At 34.3% G+C, this 18,125-nt stretch overlaps 1 protein-coding gene across 5 annotated transcripts; it reads left to right on the top strand.

Annotated features, from left to right (window-relative positions):
* Positions 1-163: 163 nt before the first annotated feature.
* Positions 164-16,846, top strand: Lapsyn (Leucine-rich repeat activity-regulated protein at synapses). 5 transcript variants are annotated; one of them, XM_035872529.2, is made up of 3 exons: positions 164-1,133; positions 13,879-14,093; positions 14,400-16,846. In XM_035872529.2, exons 1-3 carry the CDS (start codon positions 1,118-1,120, stop codon positions 15,219-15,221), a joined length of 1,053 nt encoding a protein of 350 aa, XP_035728422.1. In that variant the 5' UTR covers positions 164-1,117; the 3' UTR covers positions 15,222-16,846. The 5 variants fall into 5 exon arrangements, with proteins under 5 accessions (XP_035728422.1, XP_035728424.1, XP_035728423.1 ...); XM_035872531.2 differs by having other exon boundaries at positions 208-229; XM_035872530.2 differs by lacking the exon at positions 164-1,133 and adding an exon at positions 1,360-1,381.
* The last annotated feature ends 1,279 nt before the right edge of the window (positions 16,847-18,125 follow it).

The following is an 18,125-nucleotide window of genomic DNA, read 5'->3' as shown; positions in this document are numbered from 1 at the left end:
AAAGAATAAGAGAATCAGTCGAGTTAGCAGGATCTTCTGAGTGTAAGTAAGAAGAGACTTTGAAAAAGAGTCTCGACGTACGATGGAGCGTGCGGGTAATCGACTCGTTGCTTCTGCTTGCTAGGCTCCTCTGCTCCGTACTCTGCTAGGTGGTCTTCGACATTCGGCCTCAGCAAACCGACCGACCGCAGTCGAGCGCGCGACGTAGTCGAGTGCGGTACATATTGCCGTAGGCAGCTTTTGCTATTCCCATTGCTACCGCATACTGTGTATTTATTGTGTGTGCATGTGTGTATTCGTTCGTGACCGTGTTTTCTTTTCTCTCTTTCTATTCCATTACACTGTATATTATTTCTCTCTCTTTCACTCGTTCACGAAACCGTTCGTTTTCAACGAACTTTACCACCCTGTCAGTGGATAGCGTGACCAGCGTGTTTCCTGTGCGGTCAGGACTTCAACGATTCTCGATCTTTCAAAGAAGACCGAGAGAAAGGAAGAAAGAAAAAAGAATAAAAGCAGACCTTCGAGTTCCATCGAAAGTCGAGAAGCAGAAGAAAAAGAAGGAGAAGAAAAAGAAGGAGAAGAGGGGAAAGAAACGATCCGTGCAGGGAAGGACATTCGAGCGGGAAAAAGAGTTTCTCTTTTTCGTGGAAAAGTTCGAGAAAAAGAAATAAGGAGAGAAAGAGAGAGAGAAAGGAAGAGATAGATAGATGTGTAGATCAAAGGAAAAGTGAGAGAGAAAGAAGAACGCGTGCGCACCTACATATCTCGCAAGGTGTATTACGTCTTCGTCTCATTATCAACATCTTTATTGGTCGTGAGTGACGAGGTCTTAGGCCTCTCTTTCTCTCTCTTTCTCTCTCATTTTCTTTTTGAAGTAGAGGGATTTCTCTTCAAGTTACTGCGAGCGTTTCCGAGAAGGAACGATGAATAACGGCGTCGCGACGCTCTTGTTACGCCGCAGGAGAAACTGGACGACGACGCATTCGACTTAACGGTTTCCATCGTTCTCTTGCAATAACGCTTCTCTAGTGTCTCTTTTTCTTTCATTTTTTCTCTTGTTTTCTTTTGAAACGTGTTATTTCGTTCATAACTAAGAACGTCTTCGAGGGATTTAATGATAAACGAGATAGGTAAGACAGCATTCTTGTTCTTGAATCATTCTTGATTCTTTTGCAATCTGGAAATGGTGTGACGCAATTCTTCCGTGAAAGGATGTGATTCGTAATATACTTCGCGATTTAACAATCGCGATAAGCATCTCGTAGTCAACTTCGCAGAAAAGATTCATTTTTCAATGGAAAGAGAGAAAGAGGGGGGAGGGAGAGAAGGAGGGAATCTTTGTATCTCGTGCGATCGGGAGATAAGCCGATAATGTGTTGTAAGAAAATATAAACACTCTTTCGTTTATTTTGTTTTTTTTTCCTTCGTAGTGAATTCTTTTACTATAAAACCGATGTATCATAAGGAACGACAGAACAATCGAGATTTGTAGAGAGTAGTTACGATCAAGTTTCTTTTTGTTTAATCCTTTATCACTTTCATTATTGCAGACGCATGTGTCAGCATTGCTAGCCGACTCTTCCTCGTGCTCCTCTTACAAAAGTCGTCTCTGTGTTGTAGCTTAATCGCACGATTCGTATTCCAGTACGTTTCGATGGTCAATAATGATTAAAAATTATTTTTATATTATTTTTCCAACAATATCTTTTTTGTTCTCTCTACATCTACTTCGGTATTTGTTTATTATGTATATATATAGTAAGAAAATGCGCAAACAAAGGAGAGAAACTTTGTGTTTTGAGGACTTTCTAGTGTTTCTCGTGAACAAAACTTATCTTTGGCTGGCGATTACATTGTCTTGTCAGTTCCCAAAGGCTTAAGGTTATCGCATTAGAGACAAGTAAGGAGACGTGTATGATAGATTCGAAAATGGAAAATGAAGTTGTTCATCGTCGAAATCTTTCGACAGTAGTAGGAGTAGTTGAATTTCTCTCTCTCTCTCTCTCTTTCTCTCTTTCTCTCTTTTTCTCTCTCTCTCTCTCTCTCTCTCTCTTTCTCTCTTTTTCTCTTTTTCTCTCTCTCTCTTTCTCTCTTTTTCTCTTTTTCTCTTTCTCTCTCTCTCTCTTTCTCTCTTTTTTCTTTTTCTCTCTTTCTCTCTTTCTCTCTTTTTTTCTCTCTCTCTCTCTTTCTCTTTTTCTCTCTCTCTCTCTCTCTCTCTTTCTCTCTCTCTCTCTCTCTCTCTCTCTCTCTCTCTCTCTCTCTCTCTCTCTCTCTCTCTCTTGCGGAAAGGTAAAACCGGTTTTTTCGAATGTATGTTCAGAGAAGAGATGGACTTTTCGAATTTCTGTCGAAGAAGTTTCTTGAAAGCGAAGTTTCACACTACGGTAGCTTCTAGCAGTTCGTAATTAACAACGGAACTAACTGCCGTCGTCGTGTCGTCGTAGTTGAACAACTTCGTTTCTAAGGATTTCACAAAAAAAGTCTGTTGGTTTCGCTCGAAGAAACTCATCGGTCGTAGAGATAAATTCTTTTTCCGCTGTCAGACCGTTAATCCTAAAGTTGAATGACTTACCTCGACGCGTTTTATTGTTTTGTGAGTTCTCAGTTGCTACCTTTATCAAGGATGAATAAATGTGTATCCTCTTATACAAACTAAGTTTTTGTAGTGTAGTTGTGCAATGTGTGTGTGTGTGTACGATGTGACAAGAAGACAAGTTCTATCTTATTTCTTTTGCGAATTTATGATGATCTTTCGTATTTTATTTTCTTCAAGGATAAAAACTCAATCCGGATATAATTTTTAAATTCTCGAAAAATCTTACTTTCTCAAACGACTGCCTTCTCTCTACGAAGACTAAGAATACAATAGTTTCATTTCAAAACATTATGGTTCGTTCCAACCTGTTATTCTCTTTGCTATTTAAGTGAAACTCAAGGTAAATGATTTTCGAACGTATACGGGTATGCTTATTCTTAAGACGAATGAATAAAAACCGCAAATGAAAAGAATTATGAGAGAGAGAAAGACAGATAGAAAAAGAGAGAGGGGGAGGGAGAGAGAGAGAAAGAATCCGTTCGAAGCGTATAAACATGGTTATCATACAAGAATCGCATTGTTATATATATAGGTGCAATCTTATCAATTACATTTATAAGACATGAAAAGAAAATGATATATGCTTAAATATGTTATGTCTGTATTCTCGAAGACAAATCATTATGTCATAATGAACGACGTAAAATATATTCTTCTTTTGTTTCTTTATTCTTTTTATTTATCCAAATTAAAGGGAAAAGAAAGAAAAAAATATGATGGAAAAAGAAAGAATTGTACAAATCTTCTTCCGAACGTATTTCCTGTCTTCTGTTGTGAAACGTTAAGTGTCGATCAGGCTCTCTTGAGTATTGAAAGTTTTCTTTAAATAAACGCCGATTCGAGTGGGGAACGAGTTCATGCTTTTATTCACTGCTTTCGCGCATCGCGAAGGAAAGAAGAAAAAACAGTGGGTGAATTGATTATTCGAATAACACAAAGGATGACGAACGATCGAAGATACTTATAAAAACTTGATACACATATGTTGCTTTTTACATCTTTTCCTTTCTCTCTCTCTCTCTCTCTTATTCACGTTTCTCGCTACTTTCGAGGTTTATACGTCGATACAGTTTACGATAATTCCTCCTCCGATGAAAGATGAAACGTGCTACGAATAAACGTATAACTATCGTCGATATCACTCAGAGAAAGAAAGCGTTAATTTTTAGTTTTTCTTTTCTTCTTTATCAAAAGTTATGAGAAGTTCGGTTGCAAAACGTAAAAACCGAGCATTCTGGGTACCAAACTTTGAGCTGATTCTTTCGTTAGCTCGTAGATGAAAAGATAACGAACTCAGCGACTCTTTTATAGATCCTCTCATTCCTTTTGCTGACGATAAAATTTTGAAAGGAGATGATATAAAAGTTCGTGGAAAAGTAAGGAAAAATAATATATTTTTCTAAGTTTAGATCTTTTACAAGAAGAAAAATCACAACTCTCAATTTATTCGATATAAGTGATCGAAGTAAGGAATGAGTTAGAGAACGAGCAATAGAGAAGCATACATAAATATTTACTAGCCGATGCTTTTCTCTTTGTATCCGTGCAATAACGTGATACCGATTGTCCGTTCAAAGCACAGATGTTTCGATGATATGTTAGTTGGAAAGGTCGAACTCGCACCTGCTTTGTGTGCTGATGAGTGATAATCTATTGCCACTAGGGGAAATGTGAAATACGAAACGTGGAAGAAAAATAAAAAAAAAATCAATTGTTACCTTTGAAAAACTCATTATTCGTTCGTGAAAGATTTATGTTACTCTGGATAAGTTATATAATTTGTTTTTGATCGATACAGTAAAAAAGAATAAAGAATCAATGTTAAACAATTTGAAAAATCATTTCTTGGTATAAATAAAATCAATGACTCGGAGTTTAAACGTATTGTCACAGATATCGATACAAGTTGCTTCTCTTATCGAAAAATATAGATAAAATGTCTTGTAACAGATTGTATGAATCGTTCAATATAAATTGAAAGATATTTTCTCATCTCTAACGTTTAATGTTAAATCAAAGTAATTTTGAGGTTTGACGTTTCCTAATTTCTTCATGGTTTTGACCGAATCGCAAAAGATTCCAATTAAGATAAATTTTTGGATTACGCATGAAACATTGTTAATCGGATGGCGTTACTCGTAATTACGTATCACGTACATCGTTTTACATACATTTATTTACGTCAGAGAATAGGGGCCGATCAATACCGAGAAAGACCTCGTGCATCCCTTTTATTACTTACGACCTCCGCACACGGTGAATGCAGTTTTGTTCGACGGCCCCTCTCGAAGGGCTGAACAAGAGCGAGCCAGTGATCGTGCAGCAAGAGAGAGAGAGAGAGAGAGAGAGAGAGAGAGAGAGAGAGAGAGAGAGAGAGAGAGAGAGAGAGAGAGAAAGAGAGAGAGAGGAAGAAGAGTTATGCGGTATAAAAGGGTCGAAAACGTTTTCTGAAAATTTCGGTGGCACGAAACGAACTTTTTTCTTCATCGCTACCTTGAATGTTAATAAAAATTCATGTTTCAAAGAAAACGATTATAGTTAAACACAATGATAAAGTCTGAAGATTTACTTTATATATATATGATTATGAAAATAATTTAAATAAGATCTTTTGTATTTAGAGATAATTAAAAAGATATGGAATAAAATTGCATTTCTCCATATTTTTCATTGCTATTTCTTCTTATTCTATATGTGTTAATATGATCATCCAGATTATGGCTTTCGATTCAATATAAACAGTTCGAAAAACTTATGATGAGTATTACAACGATACTGAATGAAGGGAAATTCGAATAAGAAATATTAGTCTTTTCAGAAACTACTATTATTGTATAAGAAAATGGTTTAGGATAAAAGTATTGAACCAAGTATGTATGATAAAGGTGAAAGTATGTATATTTCCGAAGGGAAATATTTTGAACGATGAAATCGCGTATGACAGAGATTAGTTGCTTTGATCAAAAGCGGACGTTTCAATCAGAGGGCAAAATCGATTACCTATACGACAGAATAGAACAAAAGTATGGCACATTGCGTATTCTTGTTTTCCGATTGGCTGCTAACTTTCACGCACCCGCTTGCTTATAAAGAGTACGTTCCTGATTGCTTCTTTTGCTTGCTTTTTCGCTTTTCGCTTTTTATAACACTTCAATCTGTCAATGATCCAAAACGCGATATATAGTAGAGCAAAAAGAAAAATCACATTTTTTTATTTTCCCTTTGTCTCTCTCTCTTCCTCTCTCTCTTTTTTTTTTTTATTTTAATCTTTCCCTGTAATTAATCCTGAATGACCTAAATATCTTGAAGGTAATTTTTTTTACAAGATATTTTTAAAGTGGATTCACATAGATTTTTCTTTTATTTTTTACTTTGTTAAAAGCGAATTCAGAGAGAATAAAATTCTTATAAGAAGGAAAAAGCGGAGTTTAACCTTCTATATTAAAGCTACGTTGAGTATGCTTTTTTATTCGCATCTCTTTACGAGATGGTCGAAGACTATCAGATTGCTTGAGAACCGCTGCTGCGTGCACCTTATCTAAGGCTTCGTTCTCACTGCATTTAGCTGTAAAAAGCATCATCGCTAGATGGCAGAACATAGTTAAGAAAAAAAATTTCTGAGACGAGTTGTGTCGAATTACTTCAAAGGAATAGATTTGTTCTTATAAAAATTGAAGAGAAAGAAGAATAGAATGAAAGACACAATTTATAAATAACAAAAGGATCATTTTACCTAATAATTCATTACAAGAGATGTAAAATGAACTTTAACGTGCTTGGATGCTGCGAAAGTAAAAGTTTACCATACACAGAAAACAGCAATTATTTTACTACATTCTCTTCGGGTTCATCGTAGAACAAAACAGTACAATAGTACACGTGAATGTAAATCTCACGAGCGTTAGAAAGTAATTAAATCGCCAATCGGTATTGTTCGTGTCGTCACGAGTCCTCCAACAACTGTGACGCTTCAATGGTAATCATGACCCTGATGGCGAAGTACTTGGCTCTGATACTTTCACTAAAATGATCGAAACGCAGTCTGAACGGAATCTCGAAACATTCATGATTTTCAAAGATTATTTCCTTTTCTTGAAAGAAATAGATCAACATATGTCGAACTATGAATATTCATGAAAAACATTAAAAAGAAAAAAAAAAAAGAAAAATTTTCTTTTCTCATTGTCAGCGAGAATCTTTTGTGGCCTACATTTTATTTCGATTATATCGAATGACGAATATTCAATAAGTCTCTATTGCACTAAACGAGAAAGATCTTTGATTTTGATTAAAGTTAGAAAAAAGAAAAATCCTTTTCGGAGAAATAAAGATTATAAATTCTGAAAGGACGATATATATATATATACACACATGCACACGTATATATACACATACATCTTTACTATCTTGATATGGGTTAGGGTGTCGCTTTATTTTGTATGGATCTTTCGGAGATGAACATTTTTTCTCACGTAGTGTTGGCTCGTGGTATGCACGTGAAGCTCGGCCTCAACTTGGCTGCTGTAACAGCAAAATACGAGGACGATTACGATGATGACGTCTACTGTGGACTTGCTGCATCGTACTCAGTAGCTCGTTCGCGCGTGCTTGTCGCGTCGGTGCATTATTTTTAAATGCGAAATACGCTTCGAGGACAAACAGTAACGACATCACTGGCGGAGGCGAACACCTGTTAATCCAACGTTAAAATGTATTATTAATTAGCGTTTATTAATAAGCTTGATGCGTGAAAAGAAGGACGGAACTTTCGGTTAGATACTTTTTCTTCTATCTTCTTTTTTTTCCAAAGAATTCGCAATTTGTTTTTCAATGAAGTTTTAAAAAATCGACAGTCATGGGGTTGGCTAGTAAAGTAAATTTTTTTTTTCTTCTTTTTTTTCATTTTTGGTTTTTTTTTTTAAAGAAAAAATACCCAGGTAAATGGAATACGTGTATTCGGCCGAGCAGTGATGCGTAAAACCACCAGCAGCACTACTAACACTACTATAAATATTTTTATTTTTTGCATATACACACAGAAATGCAGAGAGAATCGTTCGTGCGAATTCGTCGCTCGTCGTTCGGTTTGTAGTTCCTCCTCTTTCTCCATCTTTATGAACTCGACTACAGAGTTTTGCTCCGCTTTTCGGTCATAAACTTTTTCTATGTTCGCTTTGGTGAATTTTGAATGCTTTCTTGTTCGTTTTCGTGTTCGTGTCTTTATGACTGTAATTTTTCGTATAGTTTATCTAAATTTAGGCCATGATCACGTGAGCCAATATCGTCCTTCGAAGTTAATCTCTTCTTCTTGACCTAATATTCTTTACGTCTTCGTAGGATTGAATTAGTCCAAGGATCAAGATTGTTTCCGAGATCGCGATTTCAAAGTTTTACTATGTGTTCGAAATGGATATAGAAATACGAAGTGAAATGAGAAGCGAACGTAATAATCGCATGGACTAACATGTACGATTATTAGACACATAGTTAACGCTCAATCATGTGGAGATATTGGAGTCTCGAACCTAATCGAGAAAACATTATATAAAAGATTATTTGCATCATTTTCGAGCAACTTATATTTCATCGAATGCATTTCCTCGTGATCCTCCTGAAATATTTTTTATCATATACTTAGCGCATTAAATCGATTCGATCGATTGAAAAATGATGAGTTGATCATTATTGTAATTGTTTATTCGTAAATTGATACCTTAGACAATTCTTCCAAAGTAATGTATTATCATTCTTTTCGAGTATTCAATTTAAATATTTTCAAATGTATTTTCTATTTCTTAATTTCGATTTAATAAAACAAGTTTTTTTGAATTTTAATGTATTTTCGCGTAATTTCATCGATCTGAATAAGTCAAAGTCGTGCAATTCCTGTAAAATCTATAATTATAACTGAAAAGTATGTTTGATGGTTGAAGGTTTTACTTAGCGGCACGCGTTACCATAAATGTCACGTAGACTAACTCGCTGGTTTCGCCGTGTCGGCACGTAAAAGTCATTCCCGTCGGTCTCTCTCTCTCTCTCTCTCTCTCTCTTTCTCTCTTTATTTCTCTTTAACATGAGAAAGAGAGATAGATAGTATTGGAGATATCGAACGAGTTTCTGGTATCTATCTTGTGCACCTAATTTCGTTAGTTCACTTTCGACCCGACGATCGATAGCTTACGTTACAATTATTCGTGCGTTTAGGTTTGCAATACATACACTCCTGTTTCCCTGTTTGTAGAATCTTTTTCGCTCGAACATATACCTCGAGACATTTAGTTTATTCTCAAGCCACGTCCTTCATTTCGTGAATTCGCATCTACCAAGTTACAAGATGAAACCATTTTTCCTATTCGATGTCCCGAATCTCGTTTTAAATCGCCATTTAAGTAAATACGAACGATTCTATATTTCGAGACACATTCGTTTAGTGAAGAGATATTAAAACGAGGATCCATTAGCTTGTAGAAATTAGTCATTCTATTCTAGAGCGTAGAAACCTCGGAGAATCTCGTATCTCCGTTCCTTTTAGATTTAAATGGCCACGATGAGCTATCTTGACGTATTGGAGTAATGTACGCGAAAGTGAACAAATGTTCGTTGGATTGAAATTTGACGATGATATGTGATTTTTAAATGGAATATTCTGGAATGTTCATTTAAAAATTGTAAATTAAAACGATCAAACGATTGAGAGTTCATCTCGGGCGTGAGTGTATGTGTATTTATATATATATATAATGCATTATATCATCGTAGATGTTGAGTCATTAGATATTCACGTTTGCGAAATAAATAATGTACAAACTTAACAAAACTATTCATTTGAGCTGAAGCTTTATAACGATATTGTTCTCTCTCTCTTTCTCTCTCTTCCTTCTCCCCCTCTCCTTCTCTTCCTCTCTCTGTTTCGTGTCAAGGAACGAATTGTTTACACCACCAGAGCGAGTTTTCACAAGGAGAGGACGACGGCAACAGAAACGCGAATAGTTGAGCAACAATGTTTGGTTCTCGTCGAACTGACAGGCTTACTCTATAAATCGGCCGTTAAAATAATATTTAGTCGTTTCCACATTATTTCTATCCGTCTTTACTCTCTCCTTTTCTTTCTTCCTTTCTCTCTCTCTCTCTCTCTCTCTCTCTCTCTCTCTCTCTCTCTCTCTCTCTCTCTCTCTCTCTCTCTCTCTCTCTCTCTCTCTCTCTCTCTCTCTCTCTCTCTCTCTCTCTCTCTCTCTCTCTCCCTCTCTCTCACTTTTTTTCCCTATCTATCTATCGTCTGTGAGGACATGAGAAGAACCAAGAGCCATGTCCGTTTCATCTTCGATCTTTCATCTTCAATTCGAGACCGACACTGTAATTGAAATTTCTCAAATTCTCTTATTCCGTTCACTTGTAATAAGCGAAACGAGAGATATCTGCGGTTTATTTGGAATGTAACACACTTAAACATTTTTCTTTTTCATACAAAATTTTGTAATATTGAAGGACGTTAATAAGATCGTTTGCTTTTAAAATCGATGTTTATATTGAGCTTTTGGGTATTTTAATTATTTTTAATTCGAATTTGTATAAGAAGATCGATCTGATCTTTTCAAGCTCTCTCTCTATTTTTTTTCTTTTTACTCTTACATTCACCGTAATGTATACGTATATACCTATATATTTATATATTGCTTCGATCATTCGATCTTTGTGAATGTGATAGCTAATTATTATGCAACTGTAAGAAAAATCAATGTCACTGTAACGTTAGATTCTATTGCTATCCGAGAACAAGTCATAGATATGTTGATCGATGCATTACTTCCTATTCGTTGAAAGCAAAATGCACATTCGAACGATTATCTCCATGTTAATATAACTAATATAATAAAATGCACGCTTGGTTGCGCTCGAATAGATTCCTTTTATCATTTTTTTGTTTTGCTTCTAAATACGAAAATCGTTCACATTGATCATTTTACTTTTTAGAAATTGTTGGTAGCTTATTTAAAATACTCGTAAGATATAACAAATCTTTTTTTTCTTATTTTCCTTTTAAAATTGGTTCTTTAACGCGTTTCTCACTTTCTGTATTTAAGCAAATATTTTTACTCGTTTCCCTTAGTATTATGTAAGGTTATTTCTTGTGTTTGTTAAATTCTAAGTAACGAGTTTACTTCGATCGTTTGAAAGTTCTGAAGATAAAATCTCGCAAGCATGACTAGATGTACGCGAGAAATTATGATATATATTGACATTTATTATCCAATAAGTTACAGAAGCGCTTATAAGCGGTCGTCAATAATCAATTATTTGGACCATTCGTGAATAGACATTTAAATCGAATACAGTATTACATTACAAAGAAAGCGATAAACGATGATACGGGAGTTTTCGAATTTCTTTTTATAAAAAATTTCCTTTTATAAATAAACTGATAATGAAAATCAAAGAACAAATATGAAGAGAAAACGATGTCACCGAACGTTTTTTATTTAAAAATTTTATAATTTTTTTCTCTAGAGTTATTCGCTTTTTATGATTCTAGATCTTTTCCGTATTTCTTATCCAACAAAACTGACCTTTCTTGTCCCTTGCCCTACTCTCTATTTATCTCTCTCTCTCTCTCTCTCTCTCTCTCTTTTTTTCTCTCTCTCTCTCTCTTTCTCTTACTATTTTTCTTTCTCTCTCTCACTCACTCACTCACTCTTTTCTCCTTTTTCTATCACACTCTTTCTCATCACTTACTCTACCGCTTCCACTTCCGTGAAATCGCTCGAAGACTATACTCGTGACACTTTTCTATTTTTTCATCCGCCTCTGTCAGCCTTTCGACAGTAGTTTATCAGGTCGCTTGACAAACTCTTTTTCAGCTTGTCACCGTGTTGGCAATACTTTCCCATCTCAGTGTGTCGCCCAGACGCTTTTTCCGTTATTCAATGTGGGTCGACTTTTGTCCAACAAATAGTCGTTTACTTTTCTCTCTCTTTCTTTCTCGTATTTTATTGATGAATAAAAGGTATTTGTCCAATTTCGTCTACACCATCGTCGTTGCCGTCGTTGTCGCCGTCGTTGCTGTTGTTGTTGTTCTATGCTTACTCGATAAATGGTTCTTTTATTTGAGATTGCATTTGCTTCCTTTTTCGTTTGCACCAAACTCGAAGTCAATCCATGCCTCTGTACATTTTACTATTTTTATTTCACTTTATTCAATACTTACTTTATTATGTAAGTACCTTTATAGAAAATTTCGATCGATATTTTTTTTTTTAAGAATTTGACTAATATTCTCGATGAATTTTTGTAAAGTTTTTTTTGTTCTTATACGATTTTAAGAAACTATATTTAATTAAATTTTCGACAAGCTATTTGTATCGAACTTCATACGAAGTCCAAGTTCTTGAAAATGCTAGGAATCTGATAAGAAGATGACAAAACTATGTAGGAATCGATAAAAAGTCGCTTAACGCGTTTTCGATGAGACTGAAATGTGTTCCGTTGATATCGACCTTATTTCACTTTCATCGAAACGATGATCACTATTCCCCTTGCTTCGTCATGCACTATCAGTATTATCGTAGGAACATCATTTCTTCAGAAATATTTTTTTTTATCATCATGCAATGTGATAACGAGGTAAATGGTTCTTTTCGATTTCGATGAAAAATAACGAGCTAGAAAACCATTTGATTTCTTCTTCGGATAACGAGTTCACGAATATTTATTCGCTCGTGGAACTATTTTCTTAATCAAATGGGATTGTGACAAAAAACAAAATAATAATGAATTCCATCTTGAATACGAAATGAATTTATGGATATCGGATCCAGTTCTCGGATCCAGATCTCGTTTTACTTGGCGAAATTTGATCGAAATGTCTTGTTTATTGCATTATATATATTACACTGAGTAGCCTCGAAACATTTCTTTTAAATTGTCAAATAATAATTGGATTATTAATCTATGTCTTCTCATCCGTTTTCTAAAATACTTACAGTGACCCATGAAAATTTTTTATGGGGTTATCTCGGATTTTTGGAGACAAGGATACGAAACTTCAACACCTTTATTCGGAGGTTTTTCTCGAGTTCGTGAAGCTTTTTATTTTTGCTGTGGTCTCTCATTCAGTCGAATTTACTCTTGGATGTTGAAGTATTGGAGTGATTTTTGCTGGTCTACGTTCGTTTTTTTCTCTCCAAGCCATTATTTTATATCCGAGTCGAGGAAGAAATATAGGCAAAATTGAAAGTTTTAGATGACTAAAGTGGATCCCTTGAAATCAATACTCGCATGGAATTGCAGTTAAAGTTTCTAATTGAATCAAATCGTTTTTCGATTGGTTCTTTACTTAATTTTTCTTTTTTATTTTCTTTTTTTATTGCAAGTTTTTCTCATTTAGCAGAGCTCATATTTTATTTTATAAAAAGTAATTTTACATAAGTCAAATGACATTAACGGAAAAATCGAGACAAATTCGGAAATAAATCTATTTAATCAATTTCAGAATAACTTTGTGTCCCTTGTGAAAACAGATTTTGTTAACTAACTAGGTTTCATATGTACGCTCGCGTGTGTTTATTTTTGGATCCGCTATCTTTGGATCCGCCGAAAATTCTTTTTTTTCGTTTCTTTATACTATTTCTAAAAGTTTTGCAGTTGCTTTTCCCATTTCTCTCTGTATGCAGCTTCCAACAAAGCTTCTTCTCTAGTCTCGAACGGCAGTAAAGCAAGACCAACACAACCATCAACATTGCTATCAACCTTGCTTCGCCTAGCTCTCTTTTCTCTTTCTTGTTCGCTAACATTTTCTTTAAGTACCACTGTACTACCTTTATAAAGAAGAAAAAAGTCTTACACACTTTAAACTTTCAATACGCGTTTCTTCCTACACTTAGATTACCTAAGATTAGTGCTTGGAAAATATTCTAGTTTAAAATCTTTCCCTCCTTGCGTGTTCTATTTTTTTTCTCTTTTGTTCCATCTTTTCTTTTCGTTTGTACATTATATTCTCATCGTTGCTTCTGTTGTTAATTAGAGTGCGCAATACTTACTCGTTATAAGATAAATGCTTAGACATTTCTTAAATCTTTATCGTCGTCTATACTTTTAATAAATATTTGGTCCTTACGAATCGATACGAATCCTAATAATTATAAACGCTTACTGCTTTATTTGTTTTATTAATTTTCGATATTATATTAGCTGCATTCCAAAGAAACGTGAAAAGTATATTAGGAGAAAAACAATTTACTTAAACGTTGATAACTTTCACAAGTGAAATTCTCTCTATCTTACAGATATGACATTCTTTGTTCTCAATATTTTTGTGGTTGGTCTAACCATGACCACTGCATCCGACGTATTGATTCTTGGATCCACGTCTATGGGATACGCAAATCAACAGGAGTCTAAAGTTCATTGCCGATACAGCAAGGCCTATTCGATGCTACAGGTTAAATGCTCCGATCCAAAGTTGGAGGAAATTCCTCGTGATTTAAATTCAAATATACAGGTGAGATATCCTAAAACATGAATATTCTATGATAAGACAACGCAATCCTATAATTTTCTTAAACCTTTTAAAATAGTGATACGATTTTAGAGAGATACAATTAATGTTGTATGTTAAATAAGGTATTGTGATCTGCATTGATCATTAAATTCTTATATTTTGCCATTAATACAGATGAGAATCGTTATTTTCTTTACTTTTTTATCTATCATTGGAGTAGTATATCCGATTCGTGCAAATAATTATGATTAATGATAAATCAATTAAGAAAAATAATCTTTTTCCTTTTTCTCTTTCATTCAACAGGTTCTTGACGCGTCCTTCAGTAGAATACGAGATCTCCACAACGACAGTTTTTCGTCATACACGAAGCTGCTCTATATTTATCTCGGCGACAATTTTATTCAAAACATCGAGGAGTCCGCGTTTGCTCAACAATATTATCTTGAAGTCCTTGACCTAACGAAGAACGGTTGCGACAATCTTCCGAAGAATCTGTTTCAGCTTCCCTATCTACGTAGGGTCTATCTAGCCGTGAATAAATTTGGTAACTCCGTCTTTCAGACCGAAGTTACCTCACCCCTTAATTTTCTCCAACTTCATCGTAACAAACTAACAAAGCTGCCAGAAATGGGATACTTACCAACGCTTCTAAACCTTAACGTTTCCGAAAACATGATCAGTAAAATTACAACGAAGGAGCTGGCTCGTTTCTGTTACTTAGAGGTTCTTGATGCCTCGAAGAATCCACTCAATCTCGAAGAGGACAATTGCGAATGCGTTACCATGCGGAGATGGTTGAAATTACGCAAGATTATCTTTAAACCAGAGTACAATTGCACTCCTGCGGCATTTGAGCGTTGTGGAAATGTTACCTTTAGCAACGAAACTTTAACGACTTACGATGAATGTACGAATATCCTGAGGATACAAATTCAAACTAAAAAGGCACGCAATATATGGATCATTGTGGTTTGCTGCGTTGCCTGCTTTATCGTTATCGTCTTTCTCGTACTATTTTGCTTCCACAAACGTAACAAGAGGAAGAAGCAGAAGCTGAAAAAGGAACAGCAACGTATAGCTGCCAATAATGCGAATACACAGCTGTTGAATAGTAATTTAAAATAGGCGAAAGCTAAATAAAGTTTTTTATTTCTTTTTGTTTCTTTTTTTTTATCGGAGATGAAAATCTGAAAAATGTTTTTTCGGTTACTGCACCACCTTATTTTTTCATCGTTATCGAGGATATTGAACTTTCGAGTAAAGCTGAAGGAGGATAAGGGACAGAAGAGATTTCGATACCTCGAGGAATATTTGTCCCATCCTATTTGCTTCTCTGGGGAATATTCCGAAGAGGATTTACGTTTTGAACGTTCAAGTATAAGTCTCCGGTAGATTCGAACGTATCTTTCGGGACTGTGATCTCGTGTTTATATGAAAGTTTATGTAGTTTTGTGTATGTACTTAAGCCTTAACCTCGGCATTCGTTGTTTCATTTTTTTGCGCGTGACTGCCTCGATGTTGTATGGATCTTCAGTTTTATGTGTTTTTTGATATTGTCTCTTTTATATACATATATCGCATGTTATGAAAGTATATTGTTTTGTTATTACACGGGCCCCCTCCTCCCGCGCGCGCACACTCACACACACACACACACACACACACACACACACGTACACCCAAGCATATGCATATATGTATACAATGTTCGAAGAAATGCTTTTACGTTATAAACGAATTGTACTTAAGATTTGTCAATCAATTTGTATAATGAGTACTTTAAATATTTTATAGCAAGTAAAATTTCCTTTGTTTATTTTGAAAATTCTCTCGATAATCGTGGCACATAGCGTAGATTTTGTTGTATTTTCTTATCAAATCGATTTTTCTGTTTTTCCATGAAGGTTTACGTAAAAATGTATGTTTTTGATAGACAATAGATTTCATTAATTTACGCGTGAATGTTTTTTCTTTCTTTCTTTCTTTCTTTTGTTAAGCGTAAAAGTATACGAGAGTAACAGCGAAACGACTGTGGAAAAATCTTTCCTCTTTGCGAGTAAGTTTATTCTATTTTTCTATAAAACGATCTATCGTTTTATGATTATTCGATATTTAAATATAGATTACATCAGTTCATATATACGTATTATGCGATGTTCTACGCTATTCGATATAATAAATAGATAACTTTATCTTATTGATCATATCGCCCTACTAATAATTCGAAAAGAATTTCTACGCTTTTCTCACGATAATTCTATCATAATAATGTAAATCAACTCGGAACAAAATTAATGGCGAAAAAAGTTGACATAATCAATAAAAAGTATACGTAAAACGTCAATAATTATCGCTAAGGGACCTAATCAATTATCTTTTTTTGTATTAACTCGTTGGATATATTCCGGTGCATTTAGTAGGGCACGTGTATAGCCAGATATTTACATACGTATTCGTTGTACAGTATAAGAAAGTAAAAAACTGCGGGTATGTGATACTACAGTTTGTACATATCATTTTAATTTCTAATTTAGTTATTAACGGAAAAGAAGTAATTTATAAATCTGCGTTCCAATTAATAATATAACTATGTTCGTATTGTATTTACGTTTTGAGGAGATTCGAGAGTTTTTGCGATTATTATTCAATTAATTGTGAGTAACATTGCCAATGTGTGGGCTGGTTATTATGCATTTTATGCAGGTTACCTGAACGAAAAAGATACGATATTAAAATTGATAGAAAAATATAGATACACTTTCTATTTTTGTTTTTTCTTTTCCTACATTCTCTTATCTAAAAAATTTCCTACATTATCTTCTCATTCCATTTATATATGTATAATATATGTGTATACATTTCAACAACTTTTCAATCATATTGCTTATTTGAAGCGGACATATTTCATGAAACAATGAAGGAATATCAATCATAGTATGTATTATTGTTAGATAATCAAACTGAAAGGTAATAATATACAAAGATAATATATATTGAAACAAAATACAAAATCGATATTGATATTATTTATTACGAGTAGCAATCTCCCCGGAAAAAATTTTATTATTTAAATCAGATGTACGCTTCAAATACAATTTATACTAATCGGAATTTATCGCAGGATATCATATAAATTGCGAGAATAAATTATCGCAAAAATTGCTGACGTAGGAAATATTGGAAATAATCGTTTTTTTTCATGAGATCACTGGAAAATTTGAGGAGTCGAGCTGTGACATAATTGATTGATTTTAAAAGACATTTTTAAAGACGATTTCAGAATGTTCATGGTCCCTTGACTTTTGAACTAGCTCAACTTCTGTAACATTTCAAGCTCGATTGCTCTTAAAAGAAAATTTCAAGAGCTTCAAGTATGCAGCAGTTTTAAGGATTTTCTTCGTCTTTCTTTCTTTTCTCTTTCTCTTTTCTTTTTTTTTCGAAAAATCGTCGAAGTGAATAGGAAATGTAGAGTTCGATTTTACGAACATATTATTATGAATTAAAACGAATTTTTTCGGATATATGACGAAAATATGTGACAAAACTGCATAACGAAAATACATTGAAAATTTGATTCGAAAATTAGGACACTTGTTAAAACGTGTTCGTTGTACAAATTTAAATTTTATTTTCGTTCCATTCCATACCTATGTGCGTAAATTCTTGAAAGACAAACAATCCCATTCTCTCGTAATAAGAAAATAAAGGGAATATAAATTACGTACAGAGTAATTCGCTAGTTTCCGACGATGATATTACATAATGATACTTGATGTTATATAATATTCGAAATTTTCCCGCCCTAGCTATCGTCAGTACGACGAGACAACAGTACGGTGAGACGTCTCGAGTCCAAGCTATGCCTTTTCAAGCAGGTAAGCGAATATAGCGTACAAAGATGTGATTACTTTTTGTCTGATCATCTATTGGACGATTGAAAGAAAGTGAGTTTTATCTGATCGTAAAGTCGAATGAAGAAACATCGGATAGAAATGTTAATAACGAAATAAATGAGATGTAGTTATACTA

Source organism: Vespa mandarinia, chromosome 1 (genome assembly GCF_050613455.1).
Source record: "Vespa mandarinia isolate Hongniang chromosome 1, ASM5061345v1, whole genome shotgun sequence".
In the NCBI taxonomy this organism is placed as follows: Eukaryota; Metazoa; Arthropoda; class Insecta; order Hymenoptera; family Vespidae; genus Vespa; species Vespa mandarinia.
Note: the sequence above shows the minus strand (reverse complement) of the source record. Positions and strands in the feature narration are given on the sequence as shown.

Coding starts and splice junctions, on each gene's coding strand:
- Lapsyn (XM_035872528.2), top strand. CDS start 7,343: ATGCGTGAAAAGAAGGACGGAACTTTCG. Junction 7,371..13,878: donor AAAGAAGGACGGAACTTTCG/GTTAGATACTTT, acceptor TCTATCTTACAG/ATATGACATTCTTTGTTCTC. Junction 14,094..14,399: donor ATTTAAATTCAAATATACAG/GTGAGATATCCT, acceptor TTCATTCAACAG/GTTCTTGACGCGTCCTTCAG.